The following is a 20,447-nucleotide window of genomic DNA, read 5'->3' as shown; positions in this document are numbered from 1 at the left end:
AGGGATCGAACCCATGACTCCTGCATGTTCTGCATTGGCAGGCGGATTCTTTACCACTGAGCCACCTGGGAAGTCCTGTATTCCCGCACAAAATGCAACAAATCATTTCTTTAACTTCATATACACCCTTCTGACCAAGGATAATAGATTTTGTTATGTTTTTTTAAAATCCTGGTGAGTCAATGGTTTCTGTCTGAGATAAAGGAAAACTCCAGTCTTCAGCATCACATGGCAAATGGCTGGCTCTGGACAAGGGAATCCCCCAACACATGTGAGAAGGAAGAACTGGTTTGGTCTAGTTCCCGATACCACTGACCTCACTGATAGTGCACAGTGTGTCTTTACAGTGATAAGAAACTCTTCATGCTTAAAGGAATGACCTAAACTTACAGCAATGACTAACACGGAGGCAGGGAAAGGTAATGGTTTCAAGGGAAGGGGCTGGGTCATCAGAACCAGGAGGTGATGAGTTATGCTGACAAGGAGGCGGGAGACCCAGGCAGACTAACGCCCCCTCTCTTCTTCTGCGGAAGGCTCCAGGTGGAGCTCTTCGGAAAGCTTCTCAGAGGCGAGGCTCAGACAGCCAAAACCTAGGAACAACCGTGACGTCCGTCAGCTGGCAAACCGGTAGACAGAACACAGCCTGTCGGCAGCCTGAATGCCATCCTGCCAAAGGGGCACACCACCACGCTCAGCAGCGGGACAAACCTTGAAACATCATGCAAAGCGAAAGGAAGCACACACCAGCGACCACATGCGGCATGGTTTTATTTATACACGATGTTCAAAAAGGGCAAATTATAGACAGAAAATAGGTGGGCAGTTGTCTGGGGCCCTGGGATGGAACAGGGGGGTTCACTGTGAAAGGGGAGGGGGGCCTTGCGAGGGCAAGGGACGTGCTGAACACTGACTTGTAACAGTCATTCCACTCAGCACATTACCAAAGATGCCTGAAATGCAGGCATGCGGTGGGTGAACCCCAGAATACATAAAATGTACCTCAATAGAGCTGGTTAAAGGAACAAACCTGTTGAACGAGGCTGGTGTAGAGCAACGGCAATAACTTATGAGGCTGGGATGACGTATACACATTACTACACATAAAACAGATAGCCAATATATAGCACAAGAAACGATACTCAATACTTTATAATAATAAATCAGGGAAAAGAATCTGAAAAAGAATACATACACACTAATAGAGACCCAAATAAATAAATAAGAAAAATGAAGTCTGGAGGAAAAGGGAAAATAATACAGGAGCTCAAGAAAACCAACCAACCAAAAATATCTACACCCAACACCCTAAGAGAGATAAGAAATAAATCCAAGAAAGAATAGATGCAGTTTACAAAAAAAAAAAAACTGTGAAAAAGGGCTTCTCATAAATTAAAAATATGACAAGGCTTAAAATTCAATAGAAACATTGAAATGGAAAGTCAAAGGCATTTCATAATAGTAGGACAAAAAAGACTGAAAACTACAAAACAATAGAGGAAAAGATAAGAAAATAAATCAAAGAGGTGACTAATAGGACTTTCAGAAAGAGAAGGCTGGGAATTTGGAGGGGGAAAAAAAGAAAAATTTCCCAGAAGAAAAGGGCAGCTCCTAATGAAAAGAATTAACCAAGCTCTTGGAACAGTGAGTGACAATACACAACAACCACAAAATCTAAGAACATCAGGAATAAAGAGAATATCCTAAAAGCTTCCCCAAAGAAGTTACAACAGGTCACACTCAAATAGAAGAGCAGTGTCTTCAAAATTCCCAAGAGAAAAGTGGATTTCCAGCCAACAGTATTTTCCACCAGCTAATATATAAATCCCATGCAAAGATAGAATGCAAACATTTTCAGCTCTCCAAAGACAAAAGTTTTGCACCTGGAGGATGTGCTTCAGGAAAGTTAAGGCAGTAAACCAAAAACAAAAAAAGGCTGCGGTATCCAAGAAATAGATGGTCGGGGACCAGAGCTATGACACACCAAAGCTGGGGCACGTATACCTGAACAGCTCCCCTCCAGGGAGAAAAAAGTGAGTCTATAGGCTCCTTGGAAGGAAAGCTATGACAAATCTAGATGGCGTATTAAAAAGCAGAGACATCACTTTGCCAACAAAGGTCCATATCATCAAGGCTATGGTTTTTCCGGTACTCATGTACAGATGTGAGAGTTGGACCATAAAGAAGGCTGAGCACTGAAAAGTGGATGCTTTCTAATTGTGGTACTAGAGAAGACTCTAGAGAGTCCCTTGGCCAGCAAGGAGATCAAACCAGTCAATCCTAAAGGAAATCAACCCTGAATATTCATTGGAAGGACAGAAGCTGAAACTCGGATACCTTGGCCACCTGATGTGAAGAGCTGACTCATTGGAAAAGACTCTGATGTTGGGAAAGCTTGATGGCCAAAGGAGAAGTGGGCATCAGAGGATGAAATGGTTGGATGGTATCACCAACTCAACAGAGATGAATCTGAGCAAACTCCAAGAGATAGTGAAGGACAGGGAAGCCTGGCATACTGCAGTCCACAGGGTCGCAAAGAGCTGGACACACAACAAAAAATAAGTTATCTGAAATAATAAGTCATTTGTCATACTTAAGTGTTTTAAAAAAAAAACTGTTGATAAAAGCTTAACTCTGCTAGGCATTTGATGTAACTTTTCAAGTGTTTAAAACAGAAAATGGAATCCTATTAGACTACTTGGCTCAGAGATAAGCGGTATAATGCAATTATCATTTTAACCCCAAATTATGATATACTCATATAAGGGAAGCGGGCAGGTATAACAGCTAATTCTTCACAAAAGATCACAACAGTAGTTCAAAAACCATAACTACCATCTCTAGAAGTCAGTTAAGTGTACAAAACTAATAAACCAAGAAAAAGTCATGCAAGCATATAATTTAAAAATACGGCAGTCAATTTCAGATGGATCAACTAAAATCATCTTGGAATAGGACAACTCTAAGTTTCGAAACTGTTTATCTTTCTAGGACCTTAAATAGTAGTACCTTATATACCACAGGGAACTATATTAAATATGCTATAATAAACCATAATGGAAAAGAATGTGCATATAATATGAAAAAGGATGTGTATTATATATTTATAAAACTGAATCACTCTGCTATAACAGCAGAAATTAACACAACATTGTAGAATCAACTATACTCCAATAAACTAAATTTTTAAAAAAAGATTCGGGATGGTATTTTCTGTACCTGATTTTCTGTCTCTTTCCTTGTCTAATTGGTACTGTATCTTATGGCCCAAGCCCCGTGGAGGCTGGAAAGCTGGGGTTGGGTGCATGGGCTGTGTCTGGGTGCAGGCCTGGGGAGACAGAGCCGTCTCAGGATGTCACACGTCTGGCACACAGTGTCCACCCCGTCTTCCCTGTGCTCCTGAAGGGTGAACGCTCTGCCTGCACCGTGCATGGACCCTGACCATCAGGCAGGGCCCAGCTCGGGCTGCAGGGCAGTGAGTGCCCTGAGAGGCAGGACACCAGCCCCATATGGTTAACCTGTCTCCCGAAATTAGCTCCAAGTTCTTCATGATGCTACACAGATGTCAGTTTCTAAGATCCCAGTTTTTAAAAGCTGACAAGTTCTAAAACTTACCATTTGGTCCTTCCTTTTGAAATTCTTACAGAAAACATTGCCGCGCAACTCAGCGCTTGCCAACACATCGCGCACTCTGCTTGTGAACGATGCCAGCTGACGTTTATTACTGAGCCAGCCTCCTAACAGAGTATCATAAAAACCTGAGACCGTTCTTTCAGCTGCCACGCTGGTCACTGGTGACATTAACATTGCCCTGGTCTCCATTCTCTTCCTCACCATCCCTCCCTAAGTCCGAAAAATGTCGTTGTTCAGTTGTGACCAACAAATGTATCCTGATGATTCAATTCTTGTGTTGTCATATTATGAGCCCAAAATATTAATAACTGTAAACAGAATCTTCTAAAAGTACTTGGGAATCTCTACCCCCTGATAATCATGTTCCGATGAAAATCAGGTCCCAAATTAAAAGTTCAACACAGCTTTTTAATATGTTAACACTGATAATTCAGAGCGGTATTAAAACCAACCTGAATTCACAAAAAATCTGTTTATACTAAATATTTACAGCAATTATTCGCAAGTACCTTTAAGATGACCTGTGATCCACTAGCTAAATATCTAGCTACTTGTGGGAGAAATAAAGTTTTTAAAACCCTGATTTTCAAACAGTAAGGTGACGACCTAAAATTGTTTCGACCATTAAAATCATCACAAAAAGTTCTAAACAGGCAGTGTTCGATTTTGAGAACCCAGTGCGGATTAAGTTCCTGACTCCACTACCATCAATTCTTGGTCTGCACTCTTGCACATTTTCCTTTATAAGATAGAGAGTGAAGCTCCCAGTGCTGCACTCTGGGCAACAGTCCCGTTTGGTACCCGGGCCTCCTGGGTCTGCGAGCCGTGCACTTGCGAGATAACCTGCATGCACTGCTGTCTGCCAATGTAAGTCATCAGAACAGAGACAGCGGAAAGCACTGCTGCTAACGATGAGAAGCACAGGCACCCTAAAGTCAGCGCGGCCGAGAGACAGAGCACGCCCGACAGCTCTGAGGGCAGGCAGCCCTTCGGCTTGCAAACTTGCATTTTTTGCCCTTTTCTTAACCAATTCTGGATTTATACCTTGCCTCAAGCCGCTATTCATAACAAGATGAAAGTATATATTTACTAAGAAAGAGAAGTAACAAAATAAAAGACCATATATGAAGTGCATGTGTCAAAGCATCCACCTTTAGATTAAAATGCATTTTAGTTTATAGTTTTTTTTTGTTCCCTAGGGATGAAACAACCACCTTATTCCTTGGTTTAGCACACCTGCTCATGGATTCATTACTTCCAAAGTAGGATCTGTTTTTCCAAAAATCATCTTTGCTTTTCCAGGGTCAGTCCACAAAAATCTATGAACACACACACTGTACCAAAAGGGCCCCCGGATAATATTTTTGGATGATGTCAATACACAGAAACAGACATATATCTGAGATCCATTAAGGGGGGGAAAAAGACAAAATGCAAGTCTGCAAGCTACAGAAATAAACACTGTATTACAAAGTTTCAAACAATAAGGAGTTTAAAAAAAACTATCATCAGCAGGGTGTCATCTGATGGTTGGCTTTTCTGCAAGGCTTTTGACATTCCTGATTTAGTTTCATTTCAAAACACTTTTTGGAAGTTCGGGTTGATAATTATTTTCTAAGAGAGCCATTCGCCTGTGTGTGTCCTCTCCGCCTCCCTTCAACTCAGGCCCAGAATCTTACCAGCAGGAAGAACTCTGTGCCTCTGAACAAGTCTGTACATGCCACTCAGAGGCTGATCAACCCTCCTCTTAAGGAAAACATGCAGTTCTACAAAGTTCATTGTGCCCCAGTGAATGTCTCCACCTCAATTAAGAGCAAGAGTCGCTATCCTGACAAGGTAACACTTGCAGAAACCCACCCCCACAACAAAAGTTTAAGTGCCTGCTCCAAAATGTTACACTCATGATTTTTCAAAGCTACACAATCTACATGGCACTTTTACTGCTGAGCAATCGAAAGCAATTTCAGCACTTTCAAAAATCCCAAGGCTCCTTGTCATCCAGCGGGCAAACAGTGGACCCATGTAAAGGACCACACCAGAGCTTGCATACACGAAGTGAATTGATCAAGGAAGGAAGCCTAAATACTCATTCCAACTCTCTTCTCTCTGATGCCCTCCCTGCCCAGGCCTGGCCTTCCCCTCCTCTCCCCTGGACTGCTGCCCCAGGCCAACCATCTCACCTTCTCCTTCTCCAAATCTCATCTGAGCCAGCCTCCTATTCTCAGAGACCCCCAAACTTCCAGTGGATCCTTGATGCCAAGGAATGAGGGGCGTCCTCAACATCAACAGGAATAAACCCTCCTCCAGATGCCCACCACTCCCTAGCCCTCCTACCACTCCCAGAGGGTCACCTTTGGCCACACATACCCCACTTTCAATAAAAGAGGGGGACGGTATTAGCACAGCGCCTAACAGGTAGCCAACTCTCAGGTTAACTCTACTCCCCATCCTCAGGCCTGGAGGAGCCTCCTCCTCAACCTTCAAGGCCTCCAGCCCAGGACAGGGTCAAAGTCAAGAGGCTCATCCGTCCCTCTAGTGAGGAAGCCCTGACTCCAGGCAAGGGGGCTGCTGGATTCTCAGCTCCCTAACCACCCCCTCACCCCACCCCCATGCCCCAGGCCGGTGCAGGATTTTCCTGTCTTTAGTCAAGACATTTTGGACCACTGGCCACTGAATGCACACAAAAAGCAAAATAAGAGTAGCTACCCCAAGAAAAGAAACACAGCCAGCCAAATTTAAAAATAACAAACTCCAATGACACAAAAATGAACTTCGATCTATCAATCCTGATTTGGATTCTTCCCATTATCACTGCCCGCTTTTGATGACAATAATTAAAATTCACTACATCTACTACATTCACTACTCGACAGGCACAGGAACATGTTACAGACACTTCTTTTATAAATGTATGGTACTCCGAATGAAACCCTGCAAACAGAAATTCACAATGTTTTCCCCTTTTTAATTTATGAGTATCCTTCCCTATGATCACTCAAAAACCTAAAGCAAAAACTAAGTTTCTCTAAATAGAATACAGCCTATGTCTCACATCCTTTATTAAAAATAAAGTTATGTACTGTTCAGCTATACCATTTTAGTCAGGAATGGAGAAAATTCTAAACTCCCCAAGAAAGCCATTTTCATAGACCATCTCAAAACTCAGCAAACTCCCTCTCTCAACTCATTCACTTCATGTAAACACAATCTTCTAAAAACAAGCAACCACTAATCACTAAAAGAGTTCACAGAAAAAAAATTAAAAACAGAAAATATAACAATGAAATAAACTAGGCCTACAGGTTGCTCAGCTTACAGGTGTTTCACCTAAAATTGTTCTTTTAATTTCCAAACTCTGACACTAGTCACACTGATGGAAGTTCAGGAAGAGTAAACAAATGCTAGAGTGTCAATAATCTAATCACAAAACCACTGTATGCAAATCATGCCAGCAGAAACCCTGAACACGCTTCTAGGCATGCTGAAAATGGTTCTAGAAACAACAACAGAGGGAGGGGGGAAATGGAGATGTTAGCAGTTTCTGCTCTCTCCACCTCCCAGGGTCAGTTCAAAAATACCAAAGACTTTATCATGAGAGTAAGAAAACATATATGAGACGATCAGGAAAATTTAGCGCTCAACATCTGAAACAAACATGGTTACCAAAGCAGAGACGGGGGATACATTAGGGAGTTTGGGGTTAACATATACACACTACTATACATAAAATAGACAGCTAATGAGAACCTAGTACACAGCACAGGTAACGCAAGATTCTGTAATGATCTACAAGGGAAAAGAATCTGGAAAAGAATATTTACGTACATACATATATATACACATTACTGAATCATCTTTCTGTATACCTGAAACCAGCGCAGCATTGGGAATCAACCAGATTTCAATTAAAAAAAAAACTGAACATGTGCTAGGAAGGAATTCATTTTTTTTTTTTTTTTTTTGGTGTGAGAAGAGCATGGAGACTACCTAAAAAAAAAAAAGACACCAACTGAAGTATTTATGGGGAAATGGCATCTGAGTTTTGTGTGAAGATAATGGAGGTGGGAGGAAGGACAACAGAAAAAACCAGATCAGTCACGTGCTGGTCACTGCGAGGCCCGTGCTTGCCTCTTCTCCCTCTCTCTCCGGTGTCTGTTTCAAATTCTCCGTAATAATAAAACAACTGCAAGCGAGCAAAAGCTCCCGTCGTGCTCCTGCTTCAGACTGCAGGCCATTGTTGCACAGATTTCCTATAGTTTCCTCAGCTTTGCATAATTTGAGAATTTCTTCTCAATTGTACTTTGTAAGAAGAGAGCCAGAGAGCCTGTTACTGCCCAATCCCAATGGCTTCCCAAACCTGGTGCTTAGCAAATCGATCCCAAAAGCTTGGGGGGGAGAGTGTGGAAACAGAGGGAAGGAAGCAGGGGAAACCTTGGGAGTGAACCTGCCCCAGCTGCTCCCGTTAAGAACCCCCAGCTCCTAAACCCATGAAGACACATCCACGGTTGACTCTCTTTTTCTCTTACAGTTTAAAAACAAGAACAGCTTCTGGTCTACTTCCACCAGCCTTCACGTTCGTGCTGACCCTTGAAGACCCAAACAATCCAACTTCTGTGTAACCAGGTCAAAAACAAGCCCTGGCTAACTCACTTGGACGAAGATGGTCACCACTCGGACCTGGCCAAAAAAACTCGGTCAGGAAAAACCGACCAGTGCTTAAACAAACGCTGAGGCTGGGGAGGACAGTCTCGGAGCCAGTTAGCAGGCTACTCAGGGAGTTGCAACACGACCGTTTCCAAAACTTTCCAAAAGCTTCCAAATTCAGTTGAGCCCGGCAGGCCGAGCTTAACAGGGCTCTCTTTCAAATTCAAAAACCTGGCCCTGGCCCCAACTGTTAGCCACAGAACACATGCTGATTCACTTGAGATCACCTAAAAAGACGGACTCCATCCAGTTCAGACCACAGGCCAGTACACGGCCGGGATCGGGGGAAAGTTGGGGCTGTGGATAGATAAACCCTATTCACAAAGCAGAAAAAGGGACAATGGGATCCACACTTAATTTGGCCGAAGAAAATGTCTACAGTCAGCTTCCAACACCCCCCTCCTCCACTTTTCACCAGACAATGACAATTCTTCACAGCGAACCACAAAGCCCTGCTTCATAAGATTTTTTTTTTTCCTATCCCAATCCAACTAGAAAACAGGGAACAGCTATGGAACACCCCCAGTGGGGCACAGATAACTTGGAGAGAGCCTTCAGTAATAAGAAACAAATCAGAACATGGAGAATTTCACATTCTGTTTCAAACATTCAAGGGCCCTGCCTCCATTAGCCAGAGCTCTGGGTAATCTCCAGTGTGCACTGAACAAAACCAGTAACACCCTTAGTCTCATCAGGTGCCTATTACTCAGGGCCCACTCAGAGTCTCCGAATTGTTAGTTTGAAGGGATTGGGGGTTGGGGGCGGGGGCGGGGGGGGGGGGGGAATCATGTTAAAAAAAAAGAGAAAAAGACCTGGGGTAGGTGTGAAATCTGGGCACCCTCGCCACTCCTGAGCTCTGTCTCATTTCTGTTTCAATTACACACCTGTCAAACAGGTTATTCCTGGAATTCAGACTGTATAATCCTCACCCTGTAATTCTTCCTGCTCCTGCTACCCAAACACACAGCCCTCCCCTGTTTCCCAAAATATGCGCCCATCGGTAGAACGTATGCTGGTGATAAAGCAGAATCAGGTATCAGCAAACTCCGCTCCCTGGACTCCCGGCGAGCATTCAAACGGGGCAACACGAAGACAATTCTCAAGGAGGCCAAGGCAGTGCTTTGGGATAATCACAGGCGAGGCCTGCCTATTCTGAATTTTAATGAACACACCAACTCCGAAGGCCAGATCTGGGAAAAACGGGGTTGGGGGTGGTGAGGGGACATGTAGGCTGTCTGATGCAAAAAAAAAAAAAAAAACGCTTTCCCATTTTATGGAAGTGCATGCCTGAGAGTGGAGCGTTATTTCCTTATCTGAGAGCCAGGAAATGAGGTCTTTTCAGGCCAGTGTGAATATAAACTCTGCTTAAAAAACAGCGGGACGGCGAGGCGAGCCCCCTCTCCCAACTTCAGCAGCGCGGCGTGGCCTCCGGGCGGCGGCGTGTCCATCCCCCCGCGCCCCCGGACCAGAAGTTTCAACCCGTCCCCGGGAAACAAAGGAGGCGCCCGCACCGACCTTATAGACTTGTCCGTAGGTGCCATTTCCCACCACTTCCACCAGCTCGAAAATCCCCGCCGGATCCTGGAAGAGAAGGAGGGGAGGGGTGAGCGTCGGAAAGCAGCACAACAATGAATAAAGAAGCAGGGCAGCCGGAGAGAAAGGGCGGCGACCCCAGCGGTGGGCTTCGCGCAGTGGGGTCGCCGGAGCCCAAGGGCCGCGATCCGGGGGCCGGGGGTTTCGGGCGGCGGCGGCGCCGGCGAAGGGTCGCGCCCCGGGGGCCCCCGCACCCGTCGACGCGGGCAGACAAAGGGGCCGCCGTGCCCGCGGTTCTTCCCGCGGCGGCGCCCGAGCGCCCGGGCGGCCAGGGCGCGGCCCCGGGTCCCCGCGCGCCCCGCGCCCCGCGCCCGGGTGTTCCCGGGCCGCCACTCACCCGCAGGGAGGACAGGTCGATGTCCACCAGACTTTTGGCAGGGGAGTCGTTCGCCATCTTCCCTTTCTGCCTCCGCGGATCGGCCACGATCAGTAGGTCTCCGGCGTGTTTCTGGGCGTCGGAGGCCCGGCCGGCGGCGCGGGCCCGCGGGCGAGGCCGGGGGCGGCGGGCGGGGCAAGTGCGGGCGGGCGGCGGCGGCGGCGCTCACTCCATGGCCGGGGCGGCCGGCAGGCCCCCGGGCGTCGCCCGCGCCTCAGGCCCGGGCCCCGCGCCCCGCGCGCGCCTGCACTAGCGGCCCGGAGCAGGGGCCGCGGCGCCGCCGAGTGTGGAGCCCGGAGCGCGAGGCCGCCAGACAAAGATGAGCGGGGGGCGGGGGCGGCGGCGGCGCGGGAGGAGGAGACACGGGACACCGAAATCGCACTCGGAGGAGAGCGAACAGCTCCCCCTTTCCTCCTCTGGCAGGAAAAGCGGGCGGAAGCGCGCTCGCGCCCGGAGGCGGCAGGGCGGGGGGCGCGGGGAGCCGCGCGAATCTCCAGCAGGGGTGGGGCCCGGGCGGCGACCGCACGCGGGGCCGGAGGGGGGCGCGCCCGGGACAAAGGGAAGCCGGCCCGGACCCCCCACCTCCCTGCCTCGGGCGGAGGGGCGGGCCGACCCCCGCCCCCGCGGAGCCCCGCCCCGCCGCGCCCCGCCCCGCCGGGATCCCCGAGCGAGAGGGTCCTCCTGGCCCCCGCGCCCCCGCTTCTTCCCATCGCATCCCCCACCGCCGAGTCTGGCCCCTGAAGACCCTCGTTTCCGGTTTCCCTACGGGCTTCTCTGGTCCTCTCTCTTCTTTTCCAGGCTGAACCGGTGACCTGGTTGTAGTTGGGGATTCGCCGAGCATCACTCGGCCGACGCGTCCCGAGACTTTGGGCGGAAACAATCCGAACCGCTCCATTCACTGCCTTGTGCCGAGTCCCTCACTGTGGACGAGGCGTGGACCAGGAGTCTTGCCCCAAGTTCTGTGCCTAGAGATCGCTGAGGAGCGATGGACAGGCTTCTTCCGCCAACTTTGGAAGCCAGTCAGCAGTTAGTTTCATCCTGGTTAACGTGAATAAATGGTCTGCAGTCATTGTAGCACTGTCACTCCACTGGCCAAACACCCTAATGGCTCCGTATTCCCTCACAGCGGGGTCTCAAACGTGAGGGTCCAAGAATCACCGAAAGGGCGAAAGGGATTGCAAAGGCGCTGATTGCCGACCCCACCTCCAGAGTTTGATCCACCAAGCGTGGGGTAGGCCTGAGAGGCCTCATTCTCTGTACAGGTGATGCTGAGTTGCTGTGATGGGAAGTTTGAGAACTGGGGCCTCACAGGATGAAACTCCAAGGCCCTTGTGATCGGGCTTAACGAGCATCATTATCTACCAATCCTTAGGTTACACACAGTGTCTACTGAACCCCTCCTATGGCCCTAGGATGATGTTAACCTCATTTTAGGGCTGAGGAAGCTGAAAGAGAAGTTGTTGTTCAGTCTCTCAGTCAGGGCTGAGAGACTCTTTGTGACCCCATGGACTGCATCGTACCAGGCTTCCCTATCCTTTATTGTCTCCCAGAGCCTGCTCAACCTCATGTCCATTGAGTAGGGATGCCATCCCCTTCTCCTGCCCTCGATCTTTCCCAGCATCAGGTTTTTTCCAACGAGTCAGCTCTTCACATCCAGTGGCCAAAGTATTGAAAGAGAAGGGATCTTCCTAAAGTCTTTAAAGGCATAGCCCGTAAAGTGGAGCAGGGGCTCCCACCAGCCTGTTCCCAAACCAAGTGCCTGAGCCAAGGTAGTCTCGGACCAGACAGTGTTTCCCACTCCTCTGTCTCCCAAAACTCCAAGATTTCCAACTCTGAGACTCCCTCATAAGGCTAAAACATATTCAGGGACTCCTGGAATCCACTGATCAGGAAAATCGTAGTGAGCAAAGTATTTCTGTCAATTTAATGGTGCCTTTCTTCGGGGGGAGGGGGGCGTGGCACTGCACTGCACAACCGGTGGGATCTTAGTTCCGCAACGAGGGATTGAACCCAGGCCATGTCAGTGAAAGCACCTGGTCCTAACCACTGGACTGCCAGGGAATTCTTAGTGGTGCTTTTAAATAGTTTTGGTTTTTAATCTACCAACAGCAGTGGACTTGTCTATAAGTATAAAGTAAATAATGTACTCAGAGAGTTAGATTGGTGTCAGTGTGAACTTTCAGATTGTAGTATTAGTAATAATATTTTAGTAGTATTTCTTACTAACAAGAGGGCTTCCCTGGTGGCTCAGAGGTTAAAGTGTCTGCCTCCAGTGCGGGAGGCCTAGGTTTGATCCCTGGGTCAGGAAGATCCCCTGGAGAAGGAAATGGTAACCCACTCCAGTATTCTTGCCTGGAGAATCCCATGAATGGAGGAGCCTGGTAGGCTATAGTCCATGGGGTCACAAAGAGTCGGACACGACTGAGCGACTTTACTCACTCACTCAATATGTATTGGGTCCAAACAATGTACTAAATCCTTTACGTGTGCTATCCTCCTTATTCTTCACATTAACCCAAAAGGGTAGGTACTCTTACTTTTCTTACTTTACACATTAGGAAAGTGGCCCCAAACCTTTTGGGAACCAGGAACCAACTTCGTGGAGGACAATTTTTTAATGGACGGGGGATGGAGGAGATGGTTTGGGGATAATTCAAATGCATTACATTTCTTGTGCACTTTATTTCTATTATTGTTACATCAGCTCCACCTCAGATCATCAGCATTAGATCCCACAGGTTGGGGACCCCTGCATTAGAAAACCAGCATCTAAAGAAATTAATTGATCTGCTCGGTGCTCACCGGTGTTCACAGTTGAACCCAATGCAGAAACACCAGGGTCCATCAAGTCAGCCTCCTTCCGTGGGTTCACTGTTAGTGTGTTGGTCACTCAGTCGTGTCCGACTCTTTTCGACCCCATGGACTGCAGCCTGCCAGGCCCCTCTGTCCATGGGATTCTCCAGGCACAATACTAGAGTGAGTAGCCATTTCCTTCTCCAGGTGATCTTCCCGACCCAGGGATAGAACCTGTGTCTCCTGAATTGCAGGCAGATTCTTTACTGCCTGAGCCACCAGGGAAGCCCACGAGTTTGCTGTCTGCCTCAAATGTAACTTCGTGACACTGAGGCCCACCCCAGACCACCCCCTTCTTTGCCTAGCCAAATTCTCTTCATCACCTCCAGTTTAATCCAGAAACCAACTCCTCTTTCTACCAGCTCCTTCTAAATCTCGTACGCTACTCTCCCCTGTATCAGCATTGTGATGACTGTCTCTTAGTTTCAACTCAGTACCTTTTCTTAAGTCCCTCCCCAGGGCAAGGGCTTAGCCACCACCCAGGATATAAGGGCGATCAGGACAAGCTACCTTCCAAGAGTTTACCATCTGCTGACGGGTGTAGGTCAGTTTCATAAATCACTCCAGTTAAAGGCAGAAGGTTAAAAAGTCTAGCGCTGTAGAAAGAGCACTAAACAAGTCTAGCAGCAAGTATCCTGGACTAGGGGCAAAACTGAACTAGGTCTGAACCTAGTTCTATTGTTTATCAGTTATGCAAGCTGGCACGTGTTACTTCTGAGCCCCTGCCGTTTCCTCTTCTGTATGCTAGATAAAGATGGCAGTGAGGACTGCTAAGAGGACATCTCAAGAGCACAGGGCAGGGTAATAAGGCCTGGAAAAAGGAGATACAAGAGGTGTCTGGCCAGACTCTCTGAAGACGGCGCATCTAATGGAATGCCAGAGGCAGCACAGACAAAGAGGTAAAAGATTTGCTTGTGGTTCAGAACCTGGTTCACACTTGGGAAGGGCTTCCCCAGTGGTGCTAGTGGTAAAGAACCCACCTGCCAATACGGGAGACATAAGAGATAGAGATTCGATTCCTGGGTCGAGAAGATCCCCTGGAGGAAGGAATGGCAATCCCACTCCAGTATTCTTGCCTGGAGGATCCCTTGGACAGAGGAACCAGTTGGGCTACGGTCCACAGGGTCGCAAAGAGTCGGACATGACTGAAGCAACTTAGCACAGCACAGATCCTTGTTCACACTTGGGAAGAGGCTGTCACAAACAGCGAGGCAAGGATGGGAATTCCTGAATGATGGTAGCAGAGAAAGGTTTGGTTTGGGACTCTACAAAGTTAGTTAGCTTTTCATGCAGAAGCAGCTCTGAGGCTGGGGACCACATTCTCAATCAACAGCTGTGTATTAGTTCAGGCTCCATAACGGAATACCATACCTTGGGTGGCTTAAGTAAAAGGAATTTCTTTTCTTATAGTTCTGGAGGCTGGAAGTCCACGATCAAGATTCCAGCTGATTTGGTTCCGGCGAGAGGGCTCTCTTCCTAGCCTGTAGATAGCTGCCTTCTTACTCTGTCTGGAAACTGGCTTTCCTCAGTGCTACCATCACAGAAAGAACAAGCTCTCTGGTGTCTCTTCTTATAAGGACACCCATCCTATCAGATCAGGGCCTCTCCCTTATGACCTTATGAATTTATCCTTAATTAGTTCTGTGAAGGCCCCATCACCTAATACAGCCACACTGGAACTAGGATTTCAGCATGGGAAGGGGGTGGGAGAGACATATTTGGTCCCTAACAAGCTATATGTGATGCCAGAAAGCAGATCAAAGTCAGGGCTTTGTCCTCCAGCATCTGAGAACACAAATAAACCCACCCAAAAGATGATCAAGATAAGAATGTGGAAAATAAATACTAATTTGGCATTTTAGGTTGGAGGAAAAAACAGCTTGCTTAGACAAAGAATGAGAAGTTGAAAGAATGAGGAAACTGGCTACTCTCTAGGCTGCTGCTGCTGCTGCTGCTAAGTCACTTCAGTCATGTCCAACTCTGCGAGACCCCATAGTCAGTAGCCCACCAGGCTCTGCCGTCCTTGGGATTCTCCAGGCAAGAACACTGGAGTGGGTTGCCATTTCCTTCTCCAATGCATGAAAGTGAAAAGTGAAAGTGAAGTTGCTCAGTCATGTCTGACTCTTAGCATGGACTGCAGCCTACCAGGCTCCTCCGTCATTGGGATTTTCCAGGCAAAAGTACTGGAGTGGGGTGCCATTGCCTTCTCCAACTCTGGGCTAGGGGGACTCAGTTCTGAGAAAGCCAGGTGGGAACAGGGGACAAAACCAAGGCCTTGGCTGACCTGAGATTATCAGCCAAGTCAAGGGAAAACCAGCTGAGCATTGGCTTTGAGGAGCTCAGATGGCAGGTGAGATGCTCTAGAGTTCAGCAGGCCATGGAGGCACATTTGCATCTCCTCAGGGTACAGTGGACCAGACTAGCAATAATCTCCCTCCAGTCACAGAAATTCCAGGGGGAGCTTAATTATGGAAGCAGTCTATACAGACAGTCCCTTGGACATCCACTTTACTTATTTCTTAGTTTTTCTTAGTTGCAAAAATATTGGTAGCAATTGATTTTCAACCTCAGAATGGGGCAGGGAAAGGGGGGCTGCAGAGCCATGAAACTGAACTACATGAATGTAATTCAAGGGTTCAGGGTCTTTGAAGCCTTAGAGCAACCGGAAATAAATGCTGGAAGTAGTGATCAGTAAGGGGAACCGAGTAGAACAAGGAGATGATGGTGGAGTGTGTTCAGAAGCTCAGAAAAGGAAAAGCAGAGATTTGGGGGGTCAGAGATCTGAGTTCTGACTCTCTGATGGACAAAGTGTTGCAAATGTTCACCCTCCCTGCTGCTCAGTTTTTTTTAATTGGAGGACAATTGCTTTACCATATTGTGTTGGTTTCTGCTGCACAACAATGCTGCTAAGTCGATCCAGTCGTGTCTGACTCTGTGCGACCCCATAGACGGCAGCCCACCAGGCTCCCCCGTCCCTGGGATTCTCCAGGCAAGAACACTGGAGTGGGTTGCCATTTCCTTCTCCAATGCATGAAAGTGAAAAGTGAAAGTGAAGTCGCTCAGTCGGGTCCGACTCTTAGCAACTCCATGGACTGCAGCCTACCAGGCTCCTCCGTCATTGGGATTTTCCAGGCAAGAGTACTGGAGTGGGGTGCCATTGCCTTCTCCAGCACAACCTTGTGAATCAGCTAAAATACATCCCATCCCTCTTAAACCTCCCTCCCACCTCCCTCAGTTGTCTATCACATGGAATTGGGTGGAAATGATTAAAAGGTCCTCTAGGGAACTTAGAGACTCGGATTTCTAGAACCTTGGCCTCAGCCCTGGAACTGTTCACCCCTCCTATCTGAGTAGAAGAGGATTGATGGGGCCAGTGGAAATTGCTAGAACCCATGGCATGCTGTAGATTTAGCAGCCAAGCTCAACCCTTAAAGGCTATCTTTGAGCATTGGCAGAGAATCTTTTTAAACCAGTTGATCAGTTGATTTAAAAGGAAGCAACTCTTCTAGTACACAACAGGATGGAAGGCGTGGGGTGCAGAAGCAGATCAAAGGGCAACAAAAGAAGAAGCAGGCCAGAGGCCAGACAGACACGGTACCAGGGCCCTACGGTTGCCACTTCCGTCATGAGGAAGTGGTGTGAGCTCAGAGGTCTCCCAAAAGCAGATCCTGAGACAACAGTTTGGGTTCTGGTGGTTTATCTCCGAGGCAATGCCGGGAAACATAAGTGAATGAAAAGGGAAAGAGAAGCCTGGGATGGAGACGCATCAACAAGGAGAGTGTTCACAGACAGGTTATCACTGGGCAGCTGGGCTGAATGTATTTAGCTGGTCAGGAAATGAGAAAATGCCGATTGACCTTACTTTATGTGTACCTGTGATCACAGAAAAGGGTTTTGTAAACATTAAATGGTATTTTAAATACCATTGTTGTGGTTCAATCGCTAAGTCATGCCTGACTCTTTGCAACCCCACAGACTGCAGCATGCCAGGCTCCTCTGTCCTCCACTGTCTCCCAGAGTTTGCTCAGATTCATGTCCATTGAGTCAGTGATACTATTCAACCATCTCATCCTCTGTTGCCCCCTTCATCTTTCGCCTTCAATCTGTCCCAGCATCAGGGCCTTTTCCAATGAGTTGGCTCTTTGCATGCAGAATTATTTAGAGACCTATTCGAAATCTTCTGTAAAGAGAAGTACTTTCCTTAATTTAGCCTTTCATTTTTCTCTTTTTTTTCTTTTTGGCTGCACCATGAAGCATGCAGGATCTTAGTTCCCCTACCAGGGATCAAATCCATACCCCCTGCAGTGGAAGCATGGACTTCCACTCCTGGACTACTGGGGAAGTCTCAGTTTCTTTTGTAAGTTTCTATTTTATATGTAAGGATAGTTTAAATCAAGTTCAGCCATAACCTGCAAAAATCTCCCAGGGGCCTCAAAAATGAGGTCACAGGTAGTCTTGTGTATGTGTGTGTATGCTCAGTTGCTGAGTCGTGTCCAACTCTTGGCCATCACATGGACTGTAGCCCACCAGGCTCCTCTGTCCATGGGATTTCCCGGGCAAGAATACTGGAGCAGGCTGCCATTTCCTTCTCCAGGGGATCTTCCCAACTCAGAGATCAAACTCCCACATTGGCAAGCATTCTTTACCACTGAGCCACCTGAGAAGCCCAGAGGTAGCCTTACAGTTTTAGAAATCAAGATAGGAGCCTTTGGAAGTGGTTGGGAGGAGCTGGATGGGGACCTTAAATAGTCTGCAGGTTTGTCAAGTTTCAAAAGTTGAGTGGGCAACAGGCTTTGACAAGGGAAAGGCAAGTCAGGCCTGGTAGCTGAAGAGACAACAGGCTTCTCTATCCTTGAGTCCCTATTTGTGTCCTAAGCCTCTGCAGCTAAATCTCAGAAAGTGACCTGAGCAGTGGGCCTCTCTGATGCTCAGCCATTGAGTATGTCACAACCAAGAAAGAATCTGGAGTTTGAATAGGATGTATCAGATTCTGGGATCTAACACACATCAGCCTGCATCAGCACTGCCATTGGAGAGGAGTCAGTCATAATCAAGTTTATCCCTTTAAAAATGAATGAACCACAAGGCTCCATTAGTGATCCTGCAAGCTGGCCAGGCCTATTGATTTGTAGTTCTAAATTAATTATACTGACTCCAGTCTCAAAATCTCCTAAACTACATCCTATGATAAAAGATTAAGTGGCGATACACCAATGATAAACTCTGAACCATACATGTCATTGATGAATTACAAAATTGTGATGCCTGTCCCGTTCTCTTAAATAAAGGTAATTACCAGCTTCATCTTCTTTTCCCTGTCTGTATCCCATATTCGATAGCCAGCTAGTTTAGAAAATATAGTCAGGGCCAGGTCAAGAGGCTGGCCTTGACCAATTGACTTGGATCACCCAGATTTGCCCTAATTCTTGGCTACAGACGGCTCCTTGAGGTTGTTGGAGGTTGAGGAATGGGAGAGGGGAAGAGTTGGACAAGAAAGTGTGTCTGGATCAGTGGAGGGTCTTGACTTCTGTAAATGCACCTCAGGGTCACAAAAAGGGAAGACCACTTATTCTCACAAACTTGCATCTTTAATGGCTTTAGAATATATAATTATTATTAGCTGCCTTACTTGTAAAAAAATGTATTCAGAGTTAAAATAGTACTTGTGGAGAAGTTCTACACAATAACGGCCTTTAGAATCACAGCTTAGCTCTTTAGCAGAGGAGAAACGCAGAGGTGGTGGGATGTCAGTAGTTGGCAAGAGGAATTGAAAAGGGAGCCATGTGAATGTGGACTCAACAGACACCCACTTGTATATGTCAACCCCCATCTTGAAATTTCCAGGAAATGGGAACATGGCAATCACTCAGAAGGGAGAACCAGCGCCTCGGAAAAACTGAAAAGCCATGTGTGATAACTATTAATTCTTTACACACACTGGGCCTTAAGAAAGTTCCTTTCTGTGGGGCCATTTGTGCAGAGTGGATAAAGAACTGGAGTGTGTGCTCTGTTCTACAAACTGGGTTCCCAGGGTCTCCCTGGGTCTCCCAAGGAGGGTCAGAGGGACTTAGTAAGGGGACCACTGAGCTGGTCGCTCAGTCCTCTCTCCTTCCACCACCAAGGTTCTGCTTTCAGATGTTTTTATACGTTGGGAATATGAGTAATAGTTTACCGAGACAAGATTTCCACCACTAAGAAAAGTTTGCAAATCACAAGCTAAAGTACCCTTGGAACCAGATTTCCATGATCCCATGGCACGTATCTATGAGATCTCTTTCTGCTGAGTTCAAAACCAAGCCCTAGAGACACTTTTTAAATCATTGCTATGACCTGAGCAGAGACAGAGAGAAGATACCCAAGGAGGAATTGGGAACCCAGGCCCTGGATTTGGTGCTACTAGAATCTGTGCTGTCAGGGGGCAGCCTGGTGTCACGGGACCAAATATTCACTAACTGCTGTTTCAGTCATTAGCACAAGCTTCAGTCTCATACGAGGTCTCACACACAGATGTGAGGGTCAGCTGTGTCTCAACTATTTGAGTGTGACCACAGCCTATGATGGGGCTTCCAGGGTGGCTCAGTGGCAAAGAATCCACCTGCCAATGCAGGAGATGTGGTACACTGGTGGGTTCAATCTCTGGGTCAGGAAGATCCCTGGAGGAGGAAACGGCAGCCCCCTCCAGCATTCTTGCCTGGAGAATCCCAGGGACAGAGGAGCCTGGCGGGCGACAGTCCATAGGGTCTTGAAAGTCAGACACGACTGAGCAACTGAGCATGCGCACACACATACCATATATAAAACAGATAACTAATAAGGGCCTACTGTATAGCACAGGAAACTCTTCAATATTCTGTAATAATTTAAGAGGGAAAAAATCTGGAAAAAATATTTGCATATATATATATATATATATATAACTGAATCACTTTTCTGTACACTTGAAACCTATTAGGGTCTATTCGAGGGCCTGGTTTTTTTTTTTTTTTTTTTTACAAAATCACCTAACTCCTGTCTCTCACAGCACACTTTACAGAGAATTGATGAGATAATAAAAAATATTTTTAATTCCTTAGCACCAAAAGACTGACTGAAAAGATGAAAATAGCAGAGTTATCCAACAATAACCTGGGCATTGTTTATACTGAAAAACTGAAGAAGAGGTATTTACAAAACGTTTGTAGTAATGTAGAGATGTGTGTTGTCATGTTAATTGGAAACATCATTTTACAAAACTGGTATGAAGTTATAGTTATAGCTGCAGAAAATTTAAAACTATGTGTAGGAAAACAAG

The 20,447-nt window shown here is 47.0% G+C and overlaps 1 protein-coding gene across 50 annotated transcripts in view; it reads right to left on the bottom strand.

The window, feature by feature from the left end:
- The window catches only part of MAP4K4 (mitogen-activated protein kinase kinase kinase kinase 4), a 150,459-nt gene extending 139,868 nt beyond the window's left edge, over positions 1-10,591 (bottom strand). For all 50 annotated transcript variants that reach the window (XM_024999325.2, XM_059891663.1, XM_024999335.2 and 47 more), the window contains exons 1-2: positions 10,265-10,591; positions 9,850-9,915 (exon numbers count right to left, since the gene is read on the bottom strand). In XM_024999325.2, the coding sequence (XP_024855093.1) occupies positions 9,850-9,915; positions 10,265-10,321 (123 nt within the window). In that variant the 5' untranslated portion in view covers positions 10,322-10,591. The remainder of the gene's footprint in view (positions 1-9,849; positions 9,916-10,264) is intronic.
- Positions 10,592-20,447: the final 9,856 nt, after the last annotated feature.

This window comes from Bos taurus, chromosome 11 (genome assembly GCF_002263795.3).
Source record: "Bos taurus isolate L1 Dominette 01449 registration number 42190680 breed Hereford chromosome 11, ARS-UCD2.0, whole genome shotgun sequence".
In the NCBI taxonomy this organism is placed as follows: domain Eukaryota; kingdom Metazoa; phylum Chordata; class Mammalia; order Artiodactyla; family Bovidae; genus Bos; species Bos taurus.
The sequence above is the reverse complement of the archived record's forward strand: the minus strand, read 5'-3'. Positions and strand labels throughout refer to the sequence as shown.